The sequence below is a fragment of the Pristiophorus japonicus genome, chromosome 3, assembly GCF_044704955.1.
Source record: "Pristiophorus japonicus isolate sPriJap1 chromosome 3, sPriJap1.hap1, whole genome shotgun sequence".
Lineage (NCBI taxonomy): Eukaryota > Metazoa > Chordata > Chondrichthyes > Pristiophoridae > Pristiophorus > Pristiophorus japonicus.
In genome coordinates this window covers 108,940,342-108,963,150 of record NC_091979.1, presented here as the reverse complement: position 1 = coordinate 108,963,150, position 22,809 = coordinate 108,940,342, and the positions used below count along the sequence as shown (strand labels likewise).

At 47.5% G+C, this 22,809-nt stretch overlaps 1 protein-coding gene across 1 annotated transcript in view; it reads left to right on the top strand.

Annotated features, from left to right (window-relative positions):
* The window catches only part of LOC139259825 (glutamate decarboxylase 1), an 85,294-nt gene that overhangs the window by 52,517 nt on the left and 9,968 nt on the right, over positions 1 to 22,809 (top strand). Inside the window, exons 12-13 of the mRNA XM_070875667.1 lie at positions 18,993 to 19,100; positions 20,324 to 20,413. Of these exons, the coding sequence (XP_070731768.1) occupies positions 18,993 to 19,100; positions 20,324 to 20,413 (198 nt within the window). The remainder of the gene's footprint in view (positions 1 to 18,992; positions 19,101 to 20,323; positions 20,414 to 22,809) is intronic.

Sequence of the window (22,809 nt, the reverse complement as noted above, 5' to 3'; positions counted from 1 at the left end):
ACTATTCAACAAAGTCAAGAACTACCCCATAGGGTTATGAGTCCATTTCTGTATTTGCTTTCAACTTTATGCAGTTTGATGATGGCACGGGAAATGTAAACCTCTGTGTTATGAAGAATCTTTGCAGAACTCTTGGAAAGTGAGGGACTTTGTAAGAAAGTGGGGGTGCGGGGGTGGGTGCGGTGGGGGAGGGGGGTCACAGGCAGGTGTGAAGTGATTTATTTGGTGAGTCAACCTTTATTTAATGGAAGTGCTGAGGTCTCACTTCTGCTCTTCTTGCTCTGGCAGCTGCCACTGGCTCTCCTGTTCCATGAGCTCTCCTTCTTGTGCAGCCCCCTCATGGGGTTGCATAAGTAAGACCTGTTGACCCTGGTGAGTTAGTTTGTATGTGGAAAATATGTTCAGTGATGTCTGAGGCTAAGAGCCTCCAACCTACTCTCTTCCATGCGATCATCCTCCTCTTCTTCATAAAATCAAAATAAAAGTATTCCCAGTGAGAAATCCATGTTTCGACATGATTTGCTCCTGATTTTTAGGAGCAACTGGTGTAGAACGGAGTATCTTAGAAATCGGAATTCTTGCCATTTAGTTTGCTCCAGTTCTAGTCAGTTAGAACAGTTCACTTTGGAACAGAATTTTTTTTTCAAAAGGGGGCGTGTCCGGCCACTTACGCCTGTTTTCAAAGTTTTGTCAGTGAAAGCTTACTCCAAACTAACTTAGAATGGAGTAAGTGAAGATTTTTGTACGCCCGAAAAAACCTTGTCTACACTTTAGAAAATCAGGCGTAGGTTACAAATTAGGCGTAGGGTACGAGGTGGGGGGGGGGGGAGGGGGGGAGGGGGGAAGGGAAGTCATTAAATTCTACAATCAATCCTTAGTTATACTTATACAAATATTATACAAATAAATCAAACCTGAATAAAAATGTATAAGCAAAGAAAATATTAAATAAACCATCTTCCTACAAGTATGAAACAGCAGCAGCATTCGAGCTGCTGTGCTTCAGGCAGGCCTTTCATGTTGGAGACAGGCAGGGGTGTGGCGTCAGTGTCTCGACGGCAGCGGTAGGCGGGAAGCAGCCTTCGAGCTGAGCTGCGGTGCTTGAGGCAGGCCTTCATTCCCCGCGAAAATGCAGCACCTGGACAGACTCGAGGCCATTCGGCCATGGGATTGCAACGGCGTCAGTGGCTGGCCGGGAGCCGAAGAATGAACACAGGACACACGCAGCTGATTTAAGATTCTTTAGGCTGTTCGGCCACGCTTATGGGGCGGCGTCAGTGGCTCGAAGGCAGCCGAAGAATCAGGAGCGGAAGGACGGACGTGAGGCCATTCGGCCATGAGATAGCAGCGGCGTCAGTGGCTGGCCGGGAGCCGAAAAAAGAACACAGGACACACGCAGCTGATTAAGATTCTTTAGGCCGTTCGGCCACGCTTATGGGATGGCGTCAGTGGATCCAAGAAACAAATCTTCACTTTTTCTGCAGTCCTTTTAAAAATGGCTGAGTGCCAATGTTTGTTTGAGACTGCGCATGCGCGCACGCTCCAACGCACACGCGCAGGGTTGCCGGCACCATGAAGGCTAATTTAAATTGTACCCGCCCACTGCTACTTAGAAAATCGGCGTGAGTGTTAGGCTCCGCCCCCTGCTGCGAAGAGCGCGGGGCGCCAAACAGACATCGAGCTCCAAGGAGCTCGAGAATATCGGACTTTTTTTTAAGTGCAGTTTTTGGCACGAAAAACAGGCGCCCAGCTCGGAGGTGCGCCGTTTTCGCCGCGGGACGAAACTTGGGGCCACAGAGTGCAAAGCAAAAGTACAAACTCAACCCGCAAAGTACTAAAAAGATTGCCATGCAGGCAAAGAAACACCAATCTTTGGTGGCAACACATAAAATGGCCTTCTCTGTGTGGTATTGGACTCAGGGATAACTTATAGTGGCAGTAATTCTTTGGGTTGGGCTTGGAATTGAAATGGAGAATAGGGTGGAAGGATTAATCACGCCACTTTAAAAACATTATGATGGGCCTTAAAGAGAACTGGCTTTTATTGTGGAGAAGAAATTCAGATGCATTTTTTTGTGTGGCTGATTTGAGGTGGTAGTCTTTAAGAATACATTCTTCTCTGTTTACCACCTCAAAACGGGTGGTAACTCAGAGGACAATCCAGGCCAAGCTGTCCAGATTTGCTGACAGAGTGAATACAATGAAGATAGGGGAGAAGATGAGGAAAATGTTTATTCAGCTTTGGAAGTCTGCTAAGGTAAGGCTAGGCAACATTGCACTTTGTCAAGTAGTTAGGCAAGGCATGAAGGCCACTAACAGTTTCCTCACACCTTCATACACCCTGACTGAGGCTACAGGCTAAGCCCTCACACAACAGGGGTTAAATTGAGGATCGCGATGAACGATTAACTCGCACCCGTTGCTTACGATGCAGGCAGCACGCAATCTTCTTGTTGCCTGCTAATTTAAATTATTGCATTGTACAGCCAGCACTAAACGCGCTGTTGAATGGCTGCACGCCTCAGCAGAAGGTCCACATTTGTACAAGGCTAGCACTGCTTAAAGCTAGCCTGCATTACTTAAAGTCAGTCTGCACCTCTTAAAGGGAGGTGTATTCTGGCTGGAGCAGGTGCTGGAACTGTTTGAGTCGGAAGAAGAGTGAATTGTGGCACAACAGGGGAGGCAGGAGGAGAGAGCTTCTCTATCCACAGGGAGACAGGAGGCCCTCCAGATAAACTCTGTGAAGGCAGTGGGAACAGATAGTCATGGTGGTCAATGCCAGGAGTCAAGCCCCGAGGACCTGGATGCAGTGCCGCTTGAAGGTCAATGACCTTACATGAGTGGTCAAGGTCAGTGAATTCATCTTCAAATGCCATATCCCACCAATTGCACCATTAGCCTCAGCCACTGCTGAATGCACCACACCCTCAACACTCACCTATAAACAATCTCTATCAATCACGACTCATACCTCACATTTATAGCTTCACCTCACCCTCACACACTTAGCACTGCTGCACTCTTCCACATTGAAAGTCAGCACCCTTCCACCAGCCATGTTACAGCCACTGGGGTAGCACTGCATTGAAGCATTAGGACAGGTGAAGGTGCACAGAAAACAGACACTTAGGGAATGCACAAGGGTGATTAGTTGATGTTCATATGTAACCGCCAAGCAATGACTATCTCCAACAAGAGAGAGTCTAATCACCACCCCTTGACATTCAACGGCATTTCCATCGCTGAATTCCCCCACCATTAACATCCTGGGGAGGTCACCATTGACCAGAAACTTAACTGGACCAACCACGTATATACTTTGGCTGCAAGACCAGGTCAGAGGCTAGGCATTTTGCAGAGAGTGTCTCAGCTCCTGACTCCCAAAACCTTTTTACCATCTACAAGGTACAAGTCAGGAGTGTGATGGAATGCTCTCCACTTGCCTGGATGAGTGCAGCCCCAACGACACTCAAGAAGCTTGACACCATCCAGGACAAAGCAGCCCGCTTGATTTATAGGCGGTCCCTCGAACGAGGATGACTTGTTTCCACGAGTTCACAGGTGTTTCGATGAAGGACCCAATGTTCCGGTCCTGAACTCCAGTTGAGGGGGTGAAAGATGCCTGTGCATGAATTTTTTTAACGTGTCGTGACTATTGCACACCAGCCACCACACGAGCTTGACAGAGCTAGGTCTTGGTCCAGTGGCATGGATTAACCAAGACAACTGGAGACCTGCTCTGCTGCACAGACCTAGCGCGCACACATATCGCAGTGTGGGCTGGCCTGTGCTGCCTCTGGTCCTCAGTTCTTCTGGGCCCCATACCCTCATCTGTCGCACCTCCACCACGATCTCTTGCCGCTCCTCCGCCATAAACATTCACCGCATCTCGCCACAAACACTCACCGCTCATCCGCCTCGACCTTCCCACTCCTCTGTACCTGGGCCCTGCCGATGTTCCTGCTCATGCTCCAAAAATGGCGACCAGGGTTTTGATGACGTCAACCGTTGCCCATCTCAAAATCATCAAATACTTGGAGCAGCTCGCGCTGGAGGTTGAAGTGGTATGCCGCTCCAGCTCTTTTATAGCCCAATCTGCGGAGCTGTTCTCTCGCAGGTTGGGGGGGATACAATGTCCCTGGCCCACCGCTCCAGCTCTTTTATAGCCCTGTGCACTGCTTTGCTGCTCCCGGCTCAGAAATGTCCTGCACTTGCGATCTATTAGCTCTTGGATCTCCTGATCATTCTCATCAAACCAGTCCGCTTGATTGGCACCCCATCCACCACCGTAAACATTCACTTCCTCCACCATCTGAGCATTGCATCTGCAGTGTGTACCAAGATGCACTGCAGCAACTCACCAAGATTTTTTCAACAGCACCTCCCAAACCCATGATCTCTACCACCTAAAAGGACAAGGAACACCATCACCTCCATGTTCCCCTCCAAATCACACACCATCCTGACTTGGAAATAAATCGGCGTTCCTTCATTGTTGCTGGGTCAAAATCATGGATCTACCTTCCTAACAGCACTGTGGGAGTATCTTCACCACAGGCACTGCGGCGGTTCAAGAAGGTAGCTCGCCACCACCTTCTCAAGGGCAATTAGGGATGGGCAATAAATGCTGGCCTTGTCAGCGACATCCACATCGCAGGAACGAATAAAAAATATATGGCATGGTTTAATTTATAAATTGGTTTGGAATGTTTATTTTGTGTTGGTTTTTATTTTTGCAATGTGTCCAAGCTGATAATGTGATGGTCAGTAACAGTAAGGTATGGGACTGTTGGCTCAAGTGGAATTAGCATCACGTTTGCTGGTATCGCAGTCAGATGAGTCAGTCATGGACAGCCCGGCCAGAAGGGAGCTGTCTAGGTTGCCTCCTCCCTTCCTCTTCCTCCTCCTCCTGCTCCTCCTCCTCTTGCTTCTCAGCTGGTCGGCATATAATTGGTGACCATATAACTGGTGACGAAGGCTGTGGCCTCATGAGAGCACCACGAATCTTGACACTCATTCTGCCAAGTACTACAGAGCAGGACTCCTCCAGAGCAGTTCAGGCAGCAGAAGTGTTGCTTCAGCACACCAATGGTCTGTTCGATGATATTTCGTGTGGCAACATGGCTTACATTGTATGCACACTGCGTGCATGTGCATGGGGTTGCACGCCAGGGTCATGAGCCATGTTGTTAATGGATAGCCCTTGTCACCCAGTAGCCATCCTCTGATTTGTCAGGGTGGCTCAAATGCAGATGGCATAGCGGACCACTGCAGAATGGAGGCATCATGACTGCTGCCAGGATACCAGGCATTCACCTGCATGATTCGCTGAGTATGGCCGCACAACAGCTGGATGTTGATTGTGTGGAATCCCTTTCAGTTGTCGTACAGCTCAGAGTTTAAATGCAGTTCCCGCAAAGTGACGTGCATGCAATCAATGGCACCCTGCACCATCCTCGCTCCGCCTGCTGCTCTCTGGCCAGAGAGAATGAAATGTATTCCGCTCTCTTGAATACAGAACCTCAGTTACCTTCCTATGCAACAATGCATAGCAAACTGAGAGATGTTGCAAATATCTCCAGCTCCAGCCTGGAAGGAGTCCGACGCATCAAAGTTCATCACCACAGTAACCTTTACAGCCACTGGCAATGGGATCCTCGCCCTGCTCTGAGGTTGCAGCAGGTGGCAGATTTCAGCGAGGACATCCTTACTGAAGCACAGACATCTGACATACTGTTTCTCACTGATAGAAACATAGAAACATAGAAAATAGGTTCAGGAGTAGGCCATTCGGCCCTTCGAGCCTGTACCACCATTCAATATGATCATGGCTGATCATGCATTTCAGTACCCCATTCCAGCTTTCTCTCCAAACCCCTTGATCCCTTTAGCCGTAAGGGCCACATCTTAACTCCCTTTTGAATATATCTAACGAACTGGCCCCAACAACTTTCTTTGGTAGAGAATTTCACATGCCCACAACTCTCTGAGTGAAGAAGTTTCTCCTCATCTCGGTCCTAAATGGCTTACCCCTTATCCTTAGACTATGTCCCTGGTTCTGGACTTCCCCAACATTGGGAACATCCTTCCTGCATCTAACCTGTCCAATCCTGTCAGAATTTTATGTTTCTATGAGATCCCCTCTCATTCTTCTAAATTCCATTGACTACAAGCCTAGTCGATCCAGACTTTCTTCATATGTCAGTCCTGTCTTCCCGGGAATCAGCCTGGTGAACCTTCGCTGCACTCCCTCAATAGCAAGAATGTCCTTCCTCAGATTAGGAGACCAAAACTGCACACAATATTCAAGGTGTGGCCTTACCAAGGCCCTGTACAACTGTAGTAAGACCTCTCTGCTCCTATACTCAAATCCTCTCGCTATGAAGGCCAACATGCCATTTGCCTTCTACATCGCCTGCTGCACCTGTATGCCAACCTTCAATGACTGATGTTCAGGTAGGTGAATTGCTCCCTGAACACTCTGGGCTGATATGGCCTCCTGTTGCGTGCCCTTCTCCCCTTCTTCCTCTTCCAACTTCCAGTAGCTTGGCTTCCTTGGTGTCGCCTCTGCTCATTTTCTCTGTTATGCTGTACACCACGTGGAATGCCTATTACTGCACCCATGTCTTGGAACAATGGTCTGTGCAGAATCCTTGAAGTCAGGACAAAGTCCTTCAGCACTTGCCACATCAACCTGCGTGTAGATTTTAGCAACTTTAAAGAACTCTAGAAACCAGCAAACACTTCTACAAATACAGCAACAGGCTGTAGAAATCAATCAGCAACTACTCTTTAATGAGTTGATGATCTCTTTTAATAGCATTGGTGGGAGGTCTTTCCAGGTGCTGAACCCTTGTTCAGCTATGCGTGTTTAAGAGAGGGCATGAAGCTAGAGCATTGAGCTCCAAAATGGCAGTGCTGCCGTCAAGTCAGCGATGCATGCTGATTGATGTCACGATCAGCCTACTCTGCATTCTTCAGGCAGATGCTCCCTGTGCGCGTGTGCTAACTCCCTCATCAAGGTGGCTTATGATGCGGTCCACACCTAAAATGTGCTTGTGCACCATGGACGCCATTTTCAAACTTAAACAGCACTCACAGCGCCCAAACAATGCTACGGAGCTGAATTGTGTGGCCATCATCTTTTTCCAGCTTTGAAATGTTTGCCCATACTGCTACAAGACATACTTTATTACTGCCATTTCAAACTGGAACTGGAGCTTGCTATGAATAGTTAATGAGATCAGCCTGATAATAATGAGTGCTAAGCTCGCTGATGCATAATCTCCCCTCTTCTAAGCTCATATTGGAAAATTTATCCTCAGATTTTAATCTTCTGAAGGAGGGTCTGAAGCTTCAAAATCAAACTTTCAATTCGTGTGACTATAGACTCACGTTCAATCAATTATGTTTTAGTAACTGAATATTGTTAGGAAGCTTTCCTGTTTAAAACGTTCCTTTTTCATTGCTGCTACCAATTTATCTGTTATACCCACCAAGCTTTCCTGTATAAATACACATCATATTACAGGCTAACATCCCCAGCATCGAAGCACTGACCACACTTGACCAGCTCCGCTGGGCGGGCCACATTGTTCACGTGCCTGACACAAGACTCCCAGGGCAAGCGCTCTACTCGGAGCCCAGGCAGGTGAGCCCAGGGAGGGCAGGGGAAATGTTTCAGGGACACCCTCAGGGCCTCCTTGTTAAGGTGTGGCATCCCCACTGACACCTGGGAGTCCCTGGCCAAAGATCACCCTAAGTGGAGGAAGTGCATCCGGGAGGACGCTGAGCACCTCGAGTCTCATCGCCGAGAGCATGCAGAAACCAGGCGCAGGCAGCGGAAAGATCGTGCGGCAAACCAGTCCCACCCACCCTTTTCTTCAACGACTATCCGTCCCACCTGTGATAGAGATTGTAATTCTCGTATTGGACTGTCACCCAAGAACTCATTTTTAGAGTGGAAGCAAGTCTTCCTCGATTTTGAAGAACTGCCTATGATGATTGTTAGGAAGCTTTCCTGTTTAAAAAGCTCATTTTTCATTGCTGCTACCAAGCTTTCCTGTATAAATACACATCACATTACAGGAAGGAATTTAAGGAGAGAATGTGTAGTTTCTTATTGGGTGTGTTTGCTGAAAGAAACTTTACCAACGTACTGAAATAAAACCAGAAAATGCTGGAAACACTCATCAGGCCAGGCAGTATCTGTGGAAAGAGAAACAGAGTTAACGTTTCAGATCGATGACCTTTCTTGCACTGTAACCAGGACCTGATCTCGAATTGATGAAATGCTTATGCTGTAAATTGCTCTCTGATTCTCTCAGATTCTATTTCCATGTTGTTCTAATATGTAATAATCCTAGATATGCAAATAGAATTTGGAAATTTCTTGTTGTGTAAAATGATCACACTATTCAAGACAGTTATAGAAGAATATTGGCCTGGATTTTGTGGTCAGCGGTGAGGGAATGGCACTCGCTGTTCACCTCGCTGACAGCTGCACACAAAGCTTCCGGGGCTTTTGAGTGGAGACTCGCTTTAATCTGGTGTCTTTTCCAGTGCGATGCCCTCTACAAGGGATCTGTGGCGTCTGTGAGCAGGCCGAAAACCAGTGAGGCTCTTCAACCAATCAGATTGAAGAATCATCACTGAAACATGCAGGGGCCGAAATTGTCCCTTCCCTTAAGGTCTGTTACCGCCTGAAGTCGATGGCCACGCCGTGGAGTGGATTTTTTGAAGAATGGCCGCCATTTTGAAAATGACGCTCCTGCGGTATCCTGGCGGTGACCCGCTACCCCACTACTGCCCTGCTGCTGCTGATCCCGTCACAAGCGCGTCATCACAGCGCGCACCACCGATGTTTCCCCCCCCCAACCGCAAAATTCCGCCGAGAAAATCTTGCTGCCACCGCTCGGTGCCACCGACAGCTTTTTCTGACGGTGCACTGTGCTTGTAAAATGGCGATGCGGCTGCCATTAAAGGGGAGGACTTACTGCCGCGGCCGCCACCTTAATTTTTTTTGTCAGCCGACTACCCGGTCGGGCCAACAATTATGCCCCCTGGGTTCGGCCGGGCCACCAACAGGCAGCCTTGCACCCAATCTTGGCATCATCAGCTGATGAGTGACAGTGGTGGACACTCTGCCCGCCCCCCAACTTCCGCCCCTCAAGTGTGCGAACTTCCGCACTTCCGCCCCCATTATGACTGACTTCCGGGCCGCTGGAAAAAAAAGCCAAAGAGCAGAATGTCACTCAAGAGGCCACCGCATCCATTGCACCAGTAAAACAACTGAAACAGGGTAGGTGTGCAGGCGCTGGGTAATTTCGGCCCCGCAGTGTCTAAACCAGGAAGTATAAAGCAGGAAGTATAAATTAGATTTAAGTCATGTACAGAAAGAAGAATAAAGATTGGGAAAGGCAGATGGGATTAAGAGAGAGGGAGATAAAAGAGACAGACAGAAAAATTAAAAAAATATGTTGCTGTCAGCGAGAAATTGGGGAAATTTCGATTTATCTGGAAATTGAGTACCCAGCGGGAGTCAGAGGGATGAGCCGGAAAATTCGGTTCTTTAACTCTGACACCACATCCCAGCATTTTAGGGAGCTGTTGGAGGTGGTATCAGGGCGAGATCAGGTCGGGAGTGGGGTGGTGTCGATCCCCGCGTCCCTCCCCTTCTCTTAAAGGGGAGGGATGCTCCGAGGCTTACGTGGAGCCCACTGGACCACCAAGGAGGGGTTTGACCAGGCCAGCAGCCTGGCATCCAAGGGGGGGTGCCAGTCTGCCTGTTGGCGGCCCGGCCGAACCAGCGGCCGCCATTGTCGGGCCGACTCAGGAGTCGGCAGACAATTAAAACAAACTGCCGGCCACGGCGGTGCGCCCTCCCCTTTAAGGGTGGCTGCACCGCCCAGCCACTAGCAGCTTCCCACTGTGTGAAGCTGTCAGGGGAGCTGACTGGTGATGCTCTCGCAGGGCAATTTCCCCCACGGAACGAAAAAACAGTCGCCGCCGGGCGGTATGGGGTCAGAGCGCCGGGCGTTGCAGAAACATGGGGGTGTGGAGAAAACCCGTTGCCATCGCCACCGGCCTGGGGAAGTTGCAGATGGGTCAGTTTTGCTGCCTGCTCCCGGTTGGAAAGGCCTTACCACCGCTTAGAGGTACTAACGGGCCTTTTTCTGAAGGGCAATTTCCCCCCACCCCCTCCCATATTCTTTTATAACTCTCCAACACTAATTAACTTCTGAAGGACTGAGACTCCACATTTTCAGGGCCGGTGAGGTTGTTTGGCATTAAATATTAATTAAATATTAATATTAATTAAAACATTAATTTACTCCTGAATATACCAGCCCTAACATTTTAGGGCATCTTTAGTGAGAAACTAGTGGACGAGCGGCCCAAGTTCCCGCTATTGCATGTCTTTCAATGCCGAGTCTGTCGGTGAGGACTGTTACAGTGCACCCTATGGGGGAACAGGGTATCTCTGACAGCAACCTTCGGATTTCTACATTTAACTGCGCATGTGCAGACGCCAGAAGTTGCTGTCTGATTTACTCGATAATAATGGTGGGCGCTGTTAGCCGCACCGTTAGTTACTATTAACACAAAATCCAGGCCACTGATATGACTTGGGGTCACCTTCGAATCATTATACTTACGTAACTATCTTCATCCATATTTTGCTGTGGTTTCAACAAAGATGCCAATTTATGTTAAGTAGATTCCAATTTATGTTAAGTAGAGAGGTGGTAGCTGGTTAAAGACTGAAGCAACCTACTTCAACCTTAGAGGGCTCATGTTTCAATATACAATCAGAATTATTCATTATGATCATTAATAGATGTGAAAGTTCCTTTATTTGATGTAAAGTCTGTGCAAAATTTTAGGATGGGGAGCATTATGCTGGACCATTGTTCTTTAGACATTTATTGAACATTAATGTCTGTCTACAATCGACAAAACTAACAATTCAATTATCTGCCCACCAGTAGGTTATACGTAAATGAAAATTCAGATGACCAAACAATAACAATGATGATATAAAATGTGACCATTGCTATTAATGCTTACCAGCCATAAGTAGTGTAGAATTAAAAAGCCCAATTTTAAGTGTGGCATGCAGGGGCAAAGGCATGTGGAAAACAGTGTGGTCACTCAACTCCCACTCCCCCCTGCTCCTCCCCCCCCCCCCCTCCACACTCGCTGCATGAGGCCTGGGATATCTTAACTCCCAGACCACATTTAGATTGACCAACTCGGACTCCTGCTTGAACCTGGTGGGAATGAAAAGAAGGCCGGTGAGTGGCTGGGGAATTTGGGGCAGCAGGAGATAGCCATTGGGGACCTGAGGGAACGTTCCCTCACAATAAGGTAAATGATGGTGGGGGGAGGCAATCGCGTTCGGGGAGCAGATGGGAAGCTTGGGGCAGTGGAGGCCTATGTTTCCTTGTGGGACCTGGAGGAACACTGCTGCCCATCCTGTCCTACAAGGAGACCTCATAAAAAGTAAATATGTTATCTTACCTTTGGTCTCTGTTGGTCAAGATTGTGCTGGCCACCAGCTTTCACTGAGGGGTCCCGGCACTGGGTGTCAATGCCGCGATTGGCAGTTAAAATCGTGTCGGGGTCCGAATTACATCATCTAATACTGACATTTAAAAATGAATGAGGCCTGTGCCTGAGAACAGACTCTGTTTCTAGCTCGACACCTGAGACAAGTACTGTACTATAATATACACAATACTTGGCTCCCTTGAAGCATTATTGCTGGTGATGGAATGCTTGTGTAATTTAAAACCACTGATCTTGCTTTATACACACTGGACTATCTAAACTGGTTTTAATTTCACCATGTTCAATGAGTTAATATTTAATGGTTTTCTTGTATATTTCCACTGAATATAAAGGGGCTGCAGGAGGGGTCAAAACTAAAAATCATGGTTTAAAAACTAGGATTAAAACACTCCACCTAAACGCACGCAGCATTCGAAATAAAGTAAATGAGTTGACGGCACAAATCATTACAAATGGGTATGATTTAGTGGTCATTACAGAAACATGGTTGCAGGGTGGCCAAGACTGGGAATTAAACATACAGGGGTATCTGACGATTCGGAAAGATAGACAAGAAGGGAAAGGAGGTGGGGTAGCTCTGTTAATAAAGGATGATATCAGGGCAGTTGTGAGAGATGATATTGCTCTAATGAACAAAATGTTGAATCGTTGTGGGTGGAGATTTGAGATAGTAAGGGGAAAAAGTCACTGGTGGGCGTAGTTTATAGGCCCCCAAATAATAACTTCACGGTGGGGCGGGCAATAATCAAGGGAATAATGGAGGCATGTGAAAAAGGAACGGCAGTAGTTATGGGGGATTTTAACCTACATATCGATTGGTCAACTCAAATCGCATGGGGTAGAATGAAGGAGGAATTCATAGAATGCATACGGGATTGTTTCTTAGAACAGTATGTTACGGAACCGACAAGAGAGCAAGCTATCTTAGATCTGGTCCTGTGTAATGAGACAGGAAAAATAAATGATCTCCGAGTAAAAGATCCTCTCGGAATGAGTGATCACAGTATGGTTGAATTTGTAATACAGATTGAGGGTGAGGAAGTAGTGTCTCAAACGAGCGTACTATGCTTAAACAAAGGGGACTACAGTGGGATGAGGGCAGAGTTGGCTAAAGTAGACTGGAAACACAGACTAAATGGTGCCACAATTGAGGAACAGTGGAGGACTTTTAAGGAGCTCTTTCATAGTGCGCAACAAAAATATATTCCAATGAAAAAGAAGGGTGGTAAGAGAAGGGATAACCAGCCGTGGATAACCAAGGAAAGAAAGGAGAGTATCAAATCAAAGACCAATGCGTATAAGGTGGCCAAGGTTAGTGGGAAACTAGAAGATTGGGAAAATTTTAAACAACAGCAAAGAATGACTAAAAAAGCAATAAAGAAAGGAAAGATAGATTACGAAGGTAAACTTGCGCAAAACATAAAAAGATAGTAAAAGCTTTTACTGATATATAAAATGGAAAAGAGTGACTAAAGTAAATGTTGGTCCCTTAGAAGATGAGAAGGGGGATTTAATAATGGGAAATGTGGAAATGGCTAAGACTTCAAACAATTATTTTGCTTCGGTCTTCAAAGTGGAAGACACAAAAACCATGCCAAAAATTGCTGGTCACAGGAATGTGGGAAGGGAGGACCTTGAGACAATCACTATCACCAGGGGGGTAGTGCTGGACAGGCTAATGGGACTGAAGGTAGACAAGTCCCCTGGTCCTGATGAAATGCATCCCAGGGTATTAAAAGAGATGGCGGACGTTATAGCAGATGCATTCGTTATAATCTACCAAAATTCTCTGGACTCTGGGGAGGTACCATCGGATTGGAAAGCAGCTAATGTAACGCCTCTGTTTTAAAAAGGGGGCAGACAAAAGGCAGGTAACTATAGGCCGGTTAGTTTAACATCTGTAGTGGGGAAAATGCTTGAAACTATCATTAAGGAAGAAATAGCGGGACATCTAGATAGGAATAGTGCAATCAAGCAGAGACAACATGGATTCATGAAGGGGAAATCATGTTTAACTAATTTACTGGAATTCTTTGAGGATATAACGAGCATGGTGGATAGAGGTGTACCGATGGATGTGGTGTATTTAGATTTCCAAAAGTCATTCGATAAGGTGCCACACAAAAGGTTACTGCAGAAGATAGAGGTGTGCGGAGTCAGAGGAAATGTATTAGCATGGATAGAGAATTGGCTGGCGAACAGAAAGCAGAGAGTCGGGATGAATGGGTCCTTTTCGGGTTGAAAATCGGTGGTTAGTGGTGTGCCACAGGGATCGGTGCTGGGACCACAACTGTTTACAATATACATAGATGACCTGGAAGAGGGGACATAGTGTAGTGTAACAAAATTTGCAGATGACACAAAGATTAGTGGGAAAGCAGGTTGTGTAGAGGACACAGAGAGGCTGCAAAGAGATTTGGATAGGTTAAGCGAATGGGCTAAGGTTTGGCAGATGGAATATGTCATGTATTCATCCAGCATTGTAACCCATGTATAAACTGACCTAAGTTGTACACCGTGAGAACACTGACCACTAGGTGGGAGATATTCCTAACCTGGACCTTCAGGTATAAAAGGGGAAGCTCCACCCACCTTCATCACTTGAGTGCTAAGGAATAAAGGACAGGTCACAGACTGACCTTCTCTCAAGCATGGGCTTCGTGTGCATTTATACTGTGTAGTAAGGACCTATCAATGGCGACAACAAACTGGGATTTAAACACGCGAGCATGGCCACTAGCAGAACAGACGAGAGGTACTGTGTTAAGGAATGGTTGGGACAGATATTCAACATTGTTAAAGCAGCACACAGTTCTCCAGGCAGACAAGGGCAGTCAGGCATGCCCCAACAGGTAGTCGAACCCAGAGTGGGAGTTCGACAGAAACAATGGCAAGCTGAACAGTGATTCACGCCATTGCAAGGGACAATGCGGCCAGTAATGGGGCCATCAACACCTGTTAATGGTGCACTCAAGGACAATAACAGGGGCAGCCAGGGACGATCGACTGGCAAGGGACCTTTTGTTTCAAACCGCAACTCATGCTGGAGGCGTGGAGGCATACATTCAGCCGGAGTTTGCAGAGATGAGCAAAATACCTACAGAAATTGCAGAAATGGACACTGGTGGAAATCACTGGAAGCTGAAGTTCAACGAGTTCATGTGGAGCATGTATACAGTTCATACACCAGGACGCCACCGATAATGATGAAAGTGCTCCTCAATGGCATCCCAGTATCAAAGGAGTTAGACACGGGGGCCAGCCAGTCCCTGATGGGTATCAAACAGTTTGAAAAGTTGTGGGCATCCAAGGCCAGCAGCCAAAATTATCGGCGATTGACGCACAGCTACGGACTTACACAAAGCAGATCATTCCGGTGCTAGGCAGCGCCACGGTAGTCGTGACCCACAAAGATTCGGAGAATCGGTTGCCACTCTGGATTGTCCCAGGGGACGGTCCCGCACTACTGGGGAGGAGTTGGCTTGCTGTCATGAACTGGAAATGGGGCGATGTCAATGCAATTGCCTCTGTGGAGCGAGTATCATGCTCAGAGATCCTGGACAAATTTGACTCATTATTTCAACCCGGCATCGGCACTTTCATGGGGGCCAAGGTAGTGATTCACATAAACCTGGATGCCAGACCAGTACACCACAAGGCCAGAGTGGTGCCGTACGTGATGCGGGAAAAGATAGAAGGCGAATTGGACCGCCTGTTGAGGGAAGGCATCATCTCGCCAGTCGAATTCAGTGACTGGGCGAGCCCGATTGTGCCGGTGCTCAAGGCGGATGGGTCGGTCAGGATATGTGGCGATTACAAGGCCACCATCAATCGGGTGTCACTCCAAGACCAGTACCCGCTACCGAGAGCGGAGGACCTCTTTGCGACGCTATCCGGTGGCAAACTTTTTTCAAAATTGGACCTGATCTCAGCTTACATGACCCAGGAGCTGGTGAGTGAGTCGAAGAAGCTGACCACCATCACGACACACAAGGGGTTGTTTGAGTTCAACAGATGTCCGTTCGGGATTCGCTCGGTCGCCGCGATCTTCCAACGAAATATGGAAAGCCTCCTCAAGTCGATTCCAGGGACGGTGGTTTTTCAGGACGACATCCTCATTACGGGTTACGATACTGAAGAACACCTCCACAACCTGGAGGAGGTGCTACGCAGACTGGACCGGGTAGGTCTGCGACTGAAAAAGGCGAAGTGCGTCTTCCTAGCTCCAGAGGTAGAATTCCTGGGGATGAGGGTAGTAGCAGACAGGATCAGCCCTACTGCATCCAAGACGGAAGCGATCCAGAGAGCACCCAGACCCGTAACACGATGGAGCTGCGTTCGTTCCTGGGGCTCCTGAACTATTTTGGGAACTTTCTTCCCAAATTGAGCACGCTGCTAGAGCCGCTACACGTGCTCCTCCGCAAAGGTCGCGAATGGGTCTGGGGGGACAGCCAGGAAAGGGCTTTTAATAGAGCACGCAATTTGTTATGTTCCAACAATCTGTTAACGCTATATGACCCATGTAAGAAACTTGTGTTAACGTGCGATGCGTCGTCCTATGGTGTCGGGTGTGCGTTGCAGCATGTCAATGCCAAGGGTCAGTTACAGCCGGTAGCTTATGCCTCCAGGAGTCTGTCCCAGGCAGAAAGGGGCTACGGGATGGTAGAAAAGGAGGCGCTCGCATGTGTATATGCGGTAAAGAAAATGCACCAGTACTTGTTTGGCAGGAAATTTGAGCTGGAGACAGATCACAAACCCCTAACGTCCCTTTTGGCCGACAACAAGGCCATAAATGCAAACGCATCGGCCCGCATACAGAGGTGGGCACTCACGTTAGCTGCCTATGACTACACAATTCGGCACAGACCGGGCACCAAAAACTGCGCCGATGCACTCAGCAGGCTCCCACTAGCCACCACTGAGGGGGCTGCCGAGCATGCTGCTGAGATGGTCATGGCTGTTGAAGCTTTCGGAAGCAAAGGCTCACCCGTGACAGACTGTCAGATTAAAGTCTGGACAAATAGAGACCCGCTATTGTCTCTAGTCAAGAAATGTGTCCTGAATGGGGACTGGGCAGCCACGTACAGGGCATGCCCTGAGAAATTTAAACCATTTCACAGGCGCAGGGATGAACTCTCGATTCAGGCCGATTGCCTACTGTGGGGAAACCGAGTAGTCATGCCCCAGATGGGCAGAGAGGTGTTCATCAGAGAACTCCACAATGGGCATCCGGGCATTGTCACGATGAAGGCAATTGCCAGGTCACACGTTTGGTGGCCAGGGATAGACGCAGATTTGGAACTTTGTGTTCGCAGATGCAACACGTGTGCCCAGCTGGGCCATGCGCCCAGGGAAGCCCCCCTTAGCCCCTGGCCATGGCCCGCCAAGCCTTGGTCACGCATCCATGTGGACTACGCAGGTCCTTTCATGGGGAAAATGTTTTTGGTTGTAGTAGACGCCTACTCCAAATGGATCGAGTGTGACATTTTAAATTCAAGCACATCCTCTGCCACGGTAGAAAGTCTACGGGCAATGTTCGCCGCCCACGGTCTACTGGACATCTTGGTCAGCGACAATGGCCCGTGCTTCACAAGCACTGAATTCCAGGACTTCATGGCAGGCAATTGAATTAACCATGTTAGAACGGCACTGTTCAAGCCGGCCTCAAACGGCCAGGCGGAACGAGCAGTGCAGATAATCAAACAGGGGATGCTCAGATTCCAAGGGGGTTTCCTACAAACCCGCTTATCATGCCTCCTGTTGGCCTATAGATCCCGACCACACTCGCTCACAGGGGTTCCACCCGCAGAGCTACTAATGAAAAGGACGCTCAAAACCCGATTATCCCTTATACACCCCACCATGAAAGAAATTGTCGAGAGCAGGCGCCAGTCACAATATCACTACCATGACAGGAATACGAGGGCACGATGTATTGATGTAAATGATCCTGTTTTTGTCCTCAACTACGCTGCAGGGCCCAAATGGCTCGTAGGCACTGTGATTGCCAAAGAGGGAAATAGGATTCTGGTAGTTAAACTTACCAATGGACAAATCTGCCGCAAACATATGGATCAAACAAAAAGGAGGTTCAGCAACCCCATAGAAGAAGCAGAGGAAGAACACGATATAGAGTTCACTCCACCACAGGTGACCAAACACCGGAACCAAAGGGAGGAGAGCCCAGTCACTGTGGGCAGTCCGGACAGGCCTGAGGCACCGCAAACAGCAGACACTCAGACCAGCGCCCAACAACCGGAGCCCCAACTCAGGCGCTCTACAAGGGAGCGTAAACCACCAGAGAGACTCAACCTGTGATCCCAATAAGACTTTGGGGGGGGAGGTGATGTCATGTATTCAACCAGCATTGTAACCCATGTATAAACTGACCTAAGTTGTACACCGTGAGAACACTGACCACTAGGCGGGAGACACTCCTAACCTGGACCTTCAGGTATAAAAGGGGAAGCTCCACCCACCTTCATCACTTGAGTGCTAAGGAATAAAGGACAGGTCACAGACTGACCTTCTCTCAAGCATGGGCCTCGTGTGCATTTATACTGTGTAGTAAGGACCTATCAGAATACAATGTCGGAAAGTGTGAGGTCATCCACCTTGGGGAAAAAAACAGTAAAAGGGAATATTATTTGAATGGGGAGAAATTACAACATGCTGAGGTGCAGAGGGACCTGGGGGTCCTTGTGCATGAATCCCAAAAAGTTAGTTTGCAGGTGCAGCAGGTAATCAGGAAGGCGAATGGAATGTTGGCCTTCATTGCGAGAGGGATGGAGTACAAAAGCAGGGAGGTCCTGCTGCAACTGTATGGGGTATTGGTAAGGCCGCACCTGGAGTACTGCATGCAGTTTTGGTCACCTTACTTAAGGAAGGATATACTGGCTTTGGAGGGGGTAGAGAGACGATTCACTAGGCTGATTACGGAGATGAGGGGGTTACCTTATGATGATAGATTGAGTAGATTGGTTCTTTACTCGTTGGAGTTCAGAAGGATGAGGGGTGATTTTATCGAAACATTTAAAATAATGAAAGGGATAGACAAGATAGAGGCGGAGAGGTTGTTTCCACTGGTCGGGGAGACTAGAACTAGGGGGCACAGCCTCAAAATACGGGGGAGCCAATTTAAAACCGAGTTGAGCAGGAATTTCTTCTCCCAGAGGGTTGTGAATCTGTGGAATTCTCTGCCTAAGGAAGCAGTTGAGGCTAGCTCATTGAATGTATTCAAGTCACAGATAGATAGATTTTTAACCAAGAAGGGAATTAAGGGTTACGGGGAGCGGGCGGGTAAGTGGAGCTGAGTCCATGGCCAGATCAGCCATGATCTTATTGAATGGCGGAGCAGGCTCGAGGGGCTAGATGGCCTACTCCTGTTCCTAATTCTTATGTTCTTATGTTCATTATAGGGTACAGTGGGATTTGAAAACCAAATTAACAAGTGCTTGGACCTGGCAATGTACCTCTATACCAAGATTAAAAAGAGGGATGGATATCAAATGGTATTTGATGCAGAGGTAAGTGTATTGATTTTCATTTATTTTCCTCCCTTGCATCCTTTTTTTTTGTAGACTGTCATTAGCCCCTTCTCCCCCCTCACCCCACTTTGGTTACTGTAATGATAGGCAGCTACTCCTGTTCCCCACATGCTCTGCTCTATCATCTCTGGCACCTCTTGGCCCTTGGCTTCTGGAACTCTCTCCCTAAATCCTTCCATTTTCAAAATAAAGCTCTTCCCTTTGACGAGGCTTTCACACTCAAAACCTCCCAAGTTTTTCAATGCCTGTGGGGGGCATTTTAAAACTTAAAAATATGAATCCCAACCAGAACCCACCTCTAAACTACCTATTTCCGGTTTTAATGGAGACCTGATGGCGGCCGGGCAACCAACTCGCTCCCAGGAGACGGGTCAATCCATGCTACTCCTGGCCCTCTGATGGTGCTCAGAGCCCCCGCTTCTCCTCCGTCCCCCGATCTGCTCCTCCAGCCCCGATCTGTTGTTCCAGCCTCGATCGTTGCCAACAGCTATCGAGCCCCCGTTCCTCTGGCCCTACCCCTGCTGCTCTGGCTGTCGATTATTCCCTAATCCCCCCCATCCCTGCTCCTCCAGCCGCCGATGCTCACCCGGTCCCCGCATCACATTCCTGACCCCCCCGCCCCACCACTGCCCCGCTCCTCCAGACTGCTCTGTGCTCCTCCGGCTGCCTCCCCAGCTAGACACAATCCCTCCCTCCCTCCTCTCTGCGGCCTAGTGCCACAGGCCTACACGCCAGCAGCCAGCCAGCCTTTCAATCTGGCTGGCTGTCGGTGGGAAACAGAGATTTTCCATGCAAATCAGGATCTACCATTAAATTTGGCTGAGTCTTTGGGAAACCCGTTCTCCCGGGTTTCCTGACCAGTTCAGAGTCACCCGTTCCCAACCCGCCTCTCCATTAAAATGCAGGCCTGTATTTCTGTGGTAAACCTACAGGGCCCCCCATCCCCACTTCCCCGTGATCCCTTTCCTTTCTGGCTGTGCAGGACGTTTCTTCCCCCTCCCACCTCAGCTTTTGGAACCTCCAATGTACAATGGGGTCAGTTGTGTGACCTCAAGGCAGGCGGTAATCCCATTCTACTTCAGTTCATTAATGCTGTCAGGATTTCAGGCCCCATGTGTTAATACTGATATATTCACAGTTTTTATATACAACTATTAAAGCAAGAGCTTTTTTCAGTTTACCATTGTCCATTTCTTTTGCAGCCGGAGCACACTAATGTTTGCTTTTGGTACATTCCACCAAGTTTCCGAGATATGCCAGATTGTGAGGAGAGAAAGGAAAAACTTCGCAAGGTAAAATTCCCCAAAAATGTTGAATTGCAAAGCTCAATGTGTAAAAAAAAATTGCTTTAGCAATAATTCTTAAAAGTAACCACTTCTAATTATCACTCATATGTCAAGTGAATTCACATCTTTGTGATGTTAAACTGTCAGTAGGCATGCTGTAACACTGAATGAAATGCCTTATATTGTCTCATACAATGCATGTCCATCTATTGCTTGAACAACCCAGAGATAGTAGGGCTGACAATCAAGCCTAGTTTATCTTTAGTAGATTCTGTAACAATAATGGCCACCAGCTGCAGGACCTTCCGGCTGTTGTCCAACTTAGATAAAATGTCAAAAGTTGACCGAGAACTTCACAAAAGCTGACGCAGCCCCAGAAAAGTATAGGCCTTGTGAAAGGTGAAGTTGAGGGTTTGCACTAAAGGGGCAGTGGAATGTGGACAGGCAATAACTTGAATTGCAGGTTTGCCCAACATTAATCACTATTATTGTAGGGGGGAAACCTTAAAGTTTAAACAAAAGTACAGATAATGGCTGTAGTGAATTTAGAAACTACTGAACAGAGAAAGTGAAGAGGAGATTTGATAGAGGTGTTCAAAATTATGTAGGGTTTTGATAGATAAAATAAGGAGAAACTCTTTCCAGTGACAGAAGGGTCGGTAACGAGAGGATACAGATTTAAGGTGATTGGCAAAAGAACCAGAGGCAACATTTTTTCCACAGGGAGTTCTTGTGATCTGGAATGCACTGCCTAAAAGACTGGTGGAAGCAGATTCAATAGTAACTTTCAAAAGAGAATTGGATGAATAGTGAAGGGGAAAAAATAGGTCTCAATGTGAGGAGCATTCGTAATAAGGTGGATGAATTAATTGCCCAGACAGCTGTTAACGGATATGATGTAATTGGGATTACGGAGACATGACTCCAGGGTGACCAAGGCTCGGAACTCAACATCCAGGGTTCTTCAATATTCAGGAAGGATAGACAGAAAGGAAAAGGAGGTGGGGTAGCTTTGCTGGTTAAAGAGGAGATTAACGCAATAGTAAAGAAGGACATTAGCTTGGATGATATGGAGCTGCGGAACACCAAAGGGCAGAAAACGCTAGTGGGAGTTGTGTACAGACCACCAAAACAATGCGTATAAGGTGGCCAAGGTTGATGGGAAATTAGAAGATTGGGAAAATTTTAAACGACAGCAAAGAATGACTAAAAAATAAGGAAAGGAAAGATAGATTACAAAAGTAAATTTGCGCAAAACATAAAAACAGATAGTAAAAGCTTTTACCGATATATAAAACGGAAGAGAGTGACTAAAGTAAATATTGGTCCCTTAGAAGATGAGAAGGGGGATTTAATAATGGGAAATGTGGAAATGGCTGAGACCTTAAACAATTATTTTGCTTCGGTCTTCAGAGTGGAAGACACAAAAACCATGCCAAAAATTGCTGGTCACGGGAATGTGGGAAGGGAGGACCTTGAGACAATCACTATCACTAGCGGGGTAGTGCTGGACAGGCTAATGCGACTCAAGGTAGACAAGTCCCCTGGTCCTGATGAAATGCATCCCAGGGTATTAAAAGAGATGGCGGAAGTTATAGCAGATGCATTCGTTATAATCTACCAAAATACTCTGGACTCTGGGGAGGTACCACGGATTGGAAAGCAGCTAATGTAACGCCTCTGTTTAAAAAAGGGGGCAGACAAAAGGCAGGTAACTATAGGCCGGTTAGTTTAACATCTGTAGTGGGGAAAATGCTTGAAGCTATCACTAAGGAAGAAATAGCGGGACATCTAGATAGGAATAGTGCAATCAAGCAGACACAACATGGATTCATGAAGGGGAAATCATGTTTAACTAATTTACTGGAATTCTTTGAGGATATAACGAGCATGGTGGATAGAGGTGTACCGATGGATGTGGTGTATTTAGATTTCCAAAAGTCATTCGATAAGGTGCCACACAAAAGGTTACTGCAGAAGATAAAGATACGCGGAGTCAGTGGAAATGTATTAGCATGGATCGAGAATTGGCTGGCTAACAGAAAGCAGTGAGTCGGGATAATTGGGTCCTTTTCGGGTTGGAAATCGGTGGTTAGTGGTGTGCCACAGGGATCGGTGCTGGGACCACAATTGTTTACAATATACATAGATGACCTGGAAGAGGGGACAGAGTGTAGTGTAACAAAATTTGCAGATGACACAAAGATTAGTGGGAAAGCGGGTTGTGTAGAGGATACAGAGAGGCTGCAAAGAGATTTAGATAGGTTAAGCGAATGGGCTAAGGTTTGGCAGATGGAATACAATGTCGGAAAATGTGAGGTCATCCACCTTGGAAAAAAAAACAGTAAAAGGAAATATTATTTGAATGGGGAGAAATTACAACATGCTGCGGTGCAGAGGGA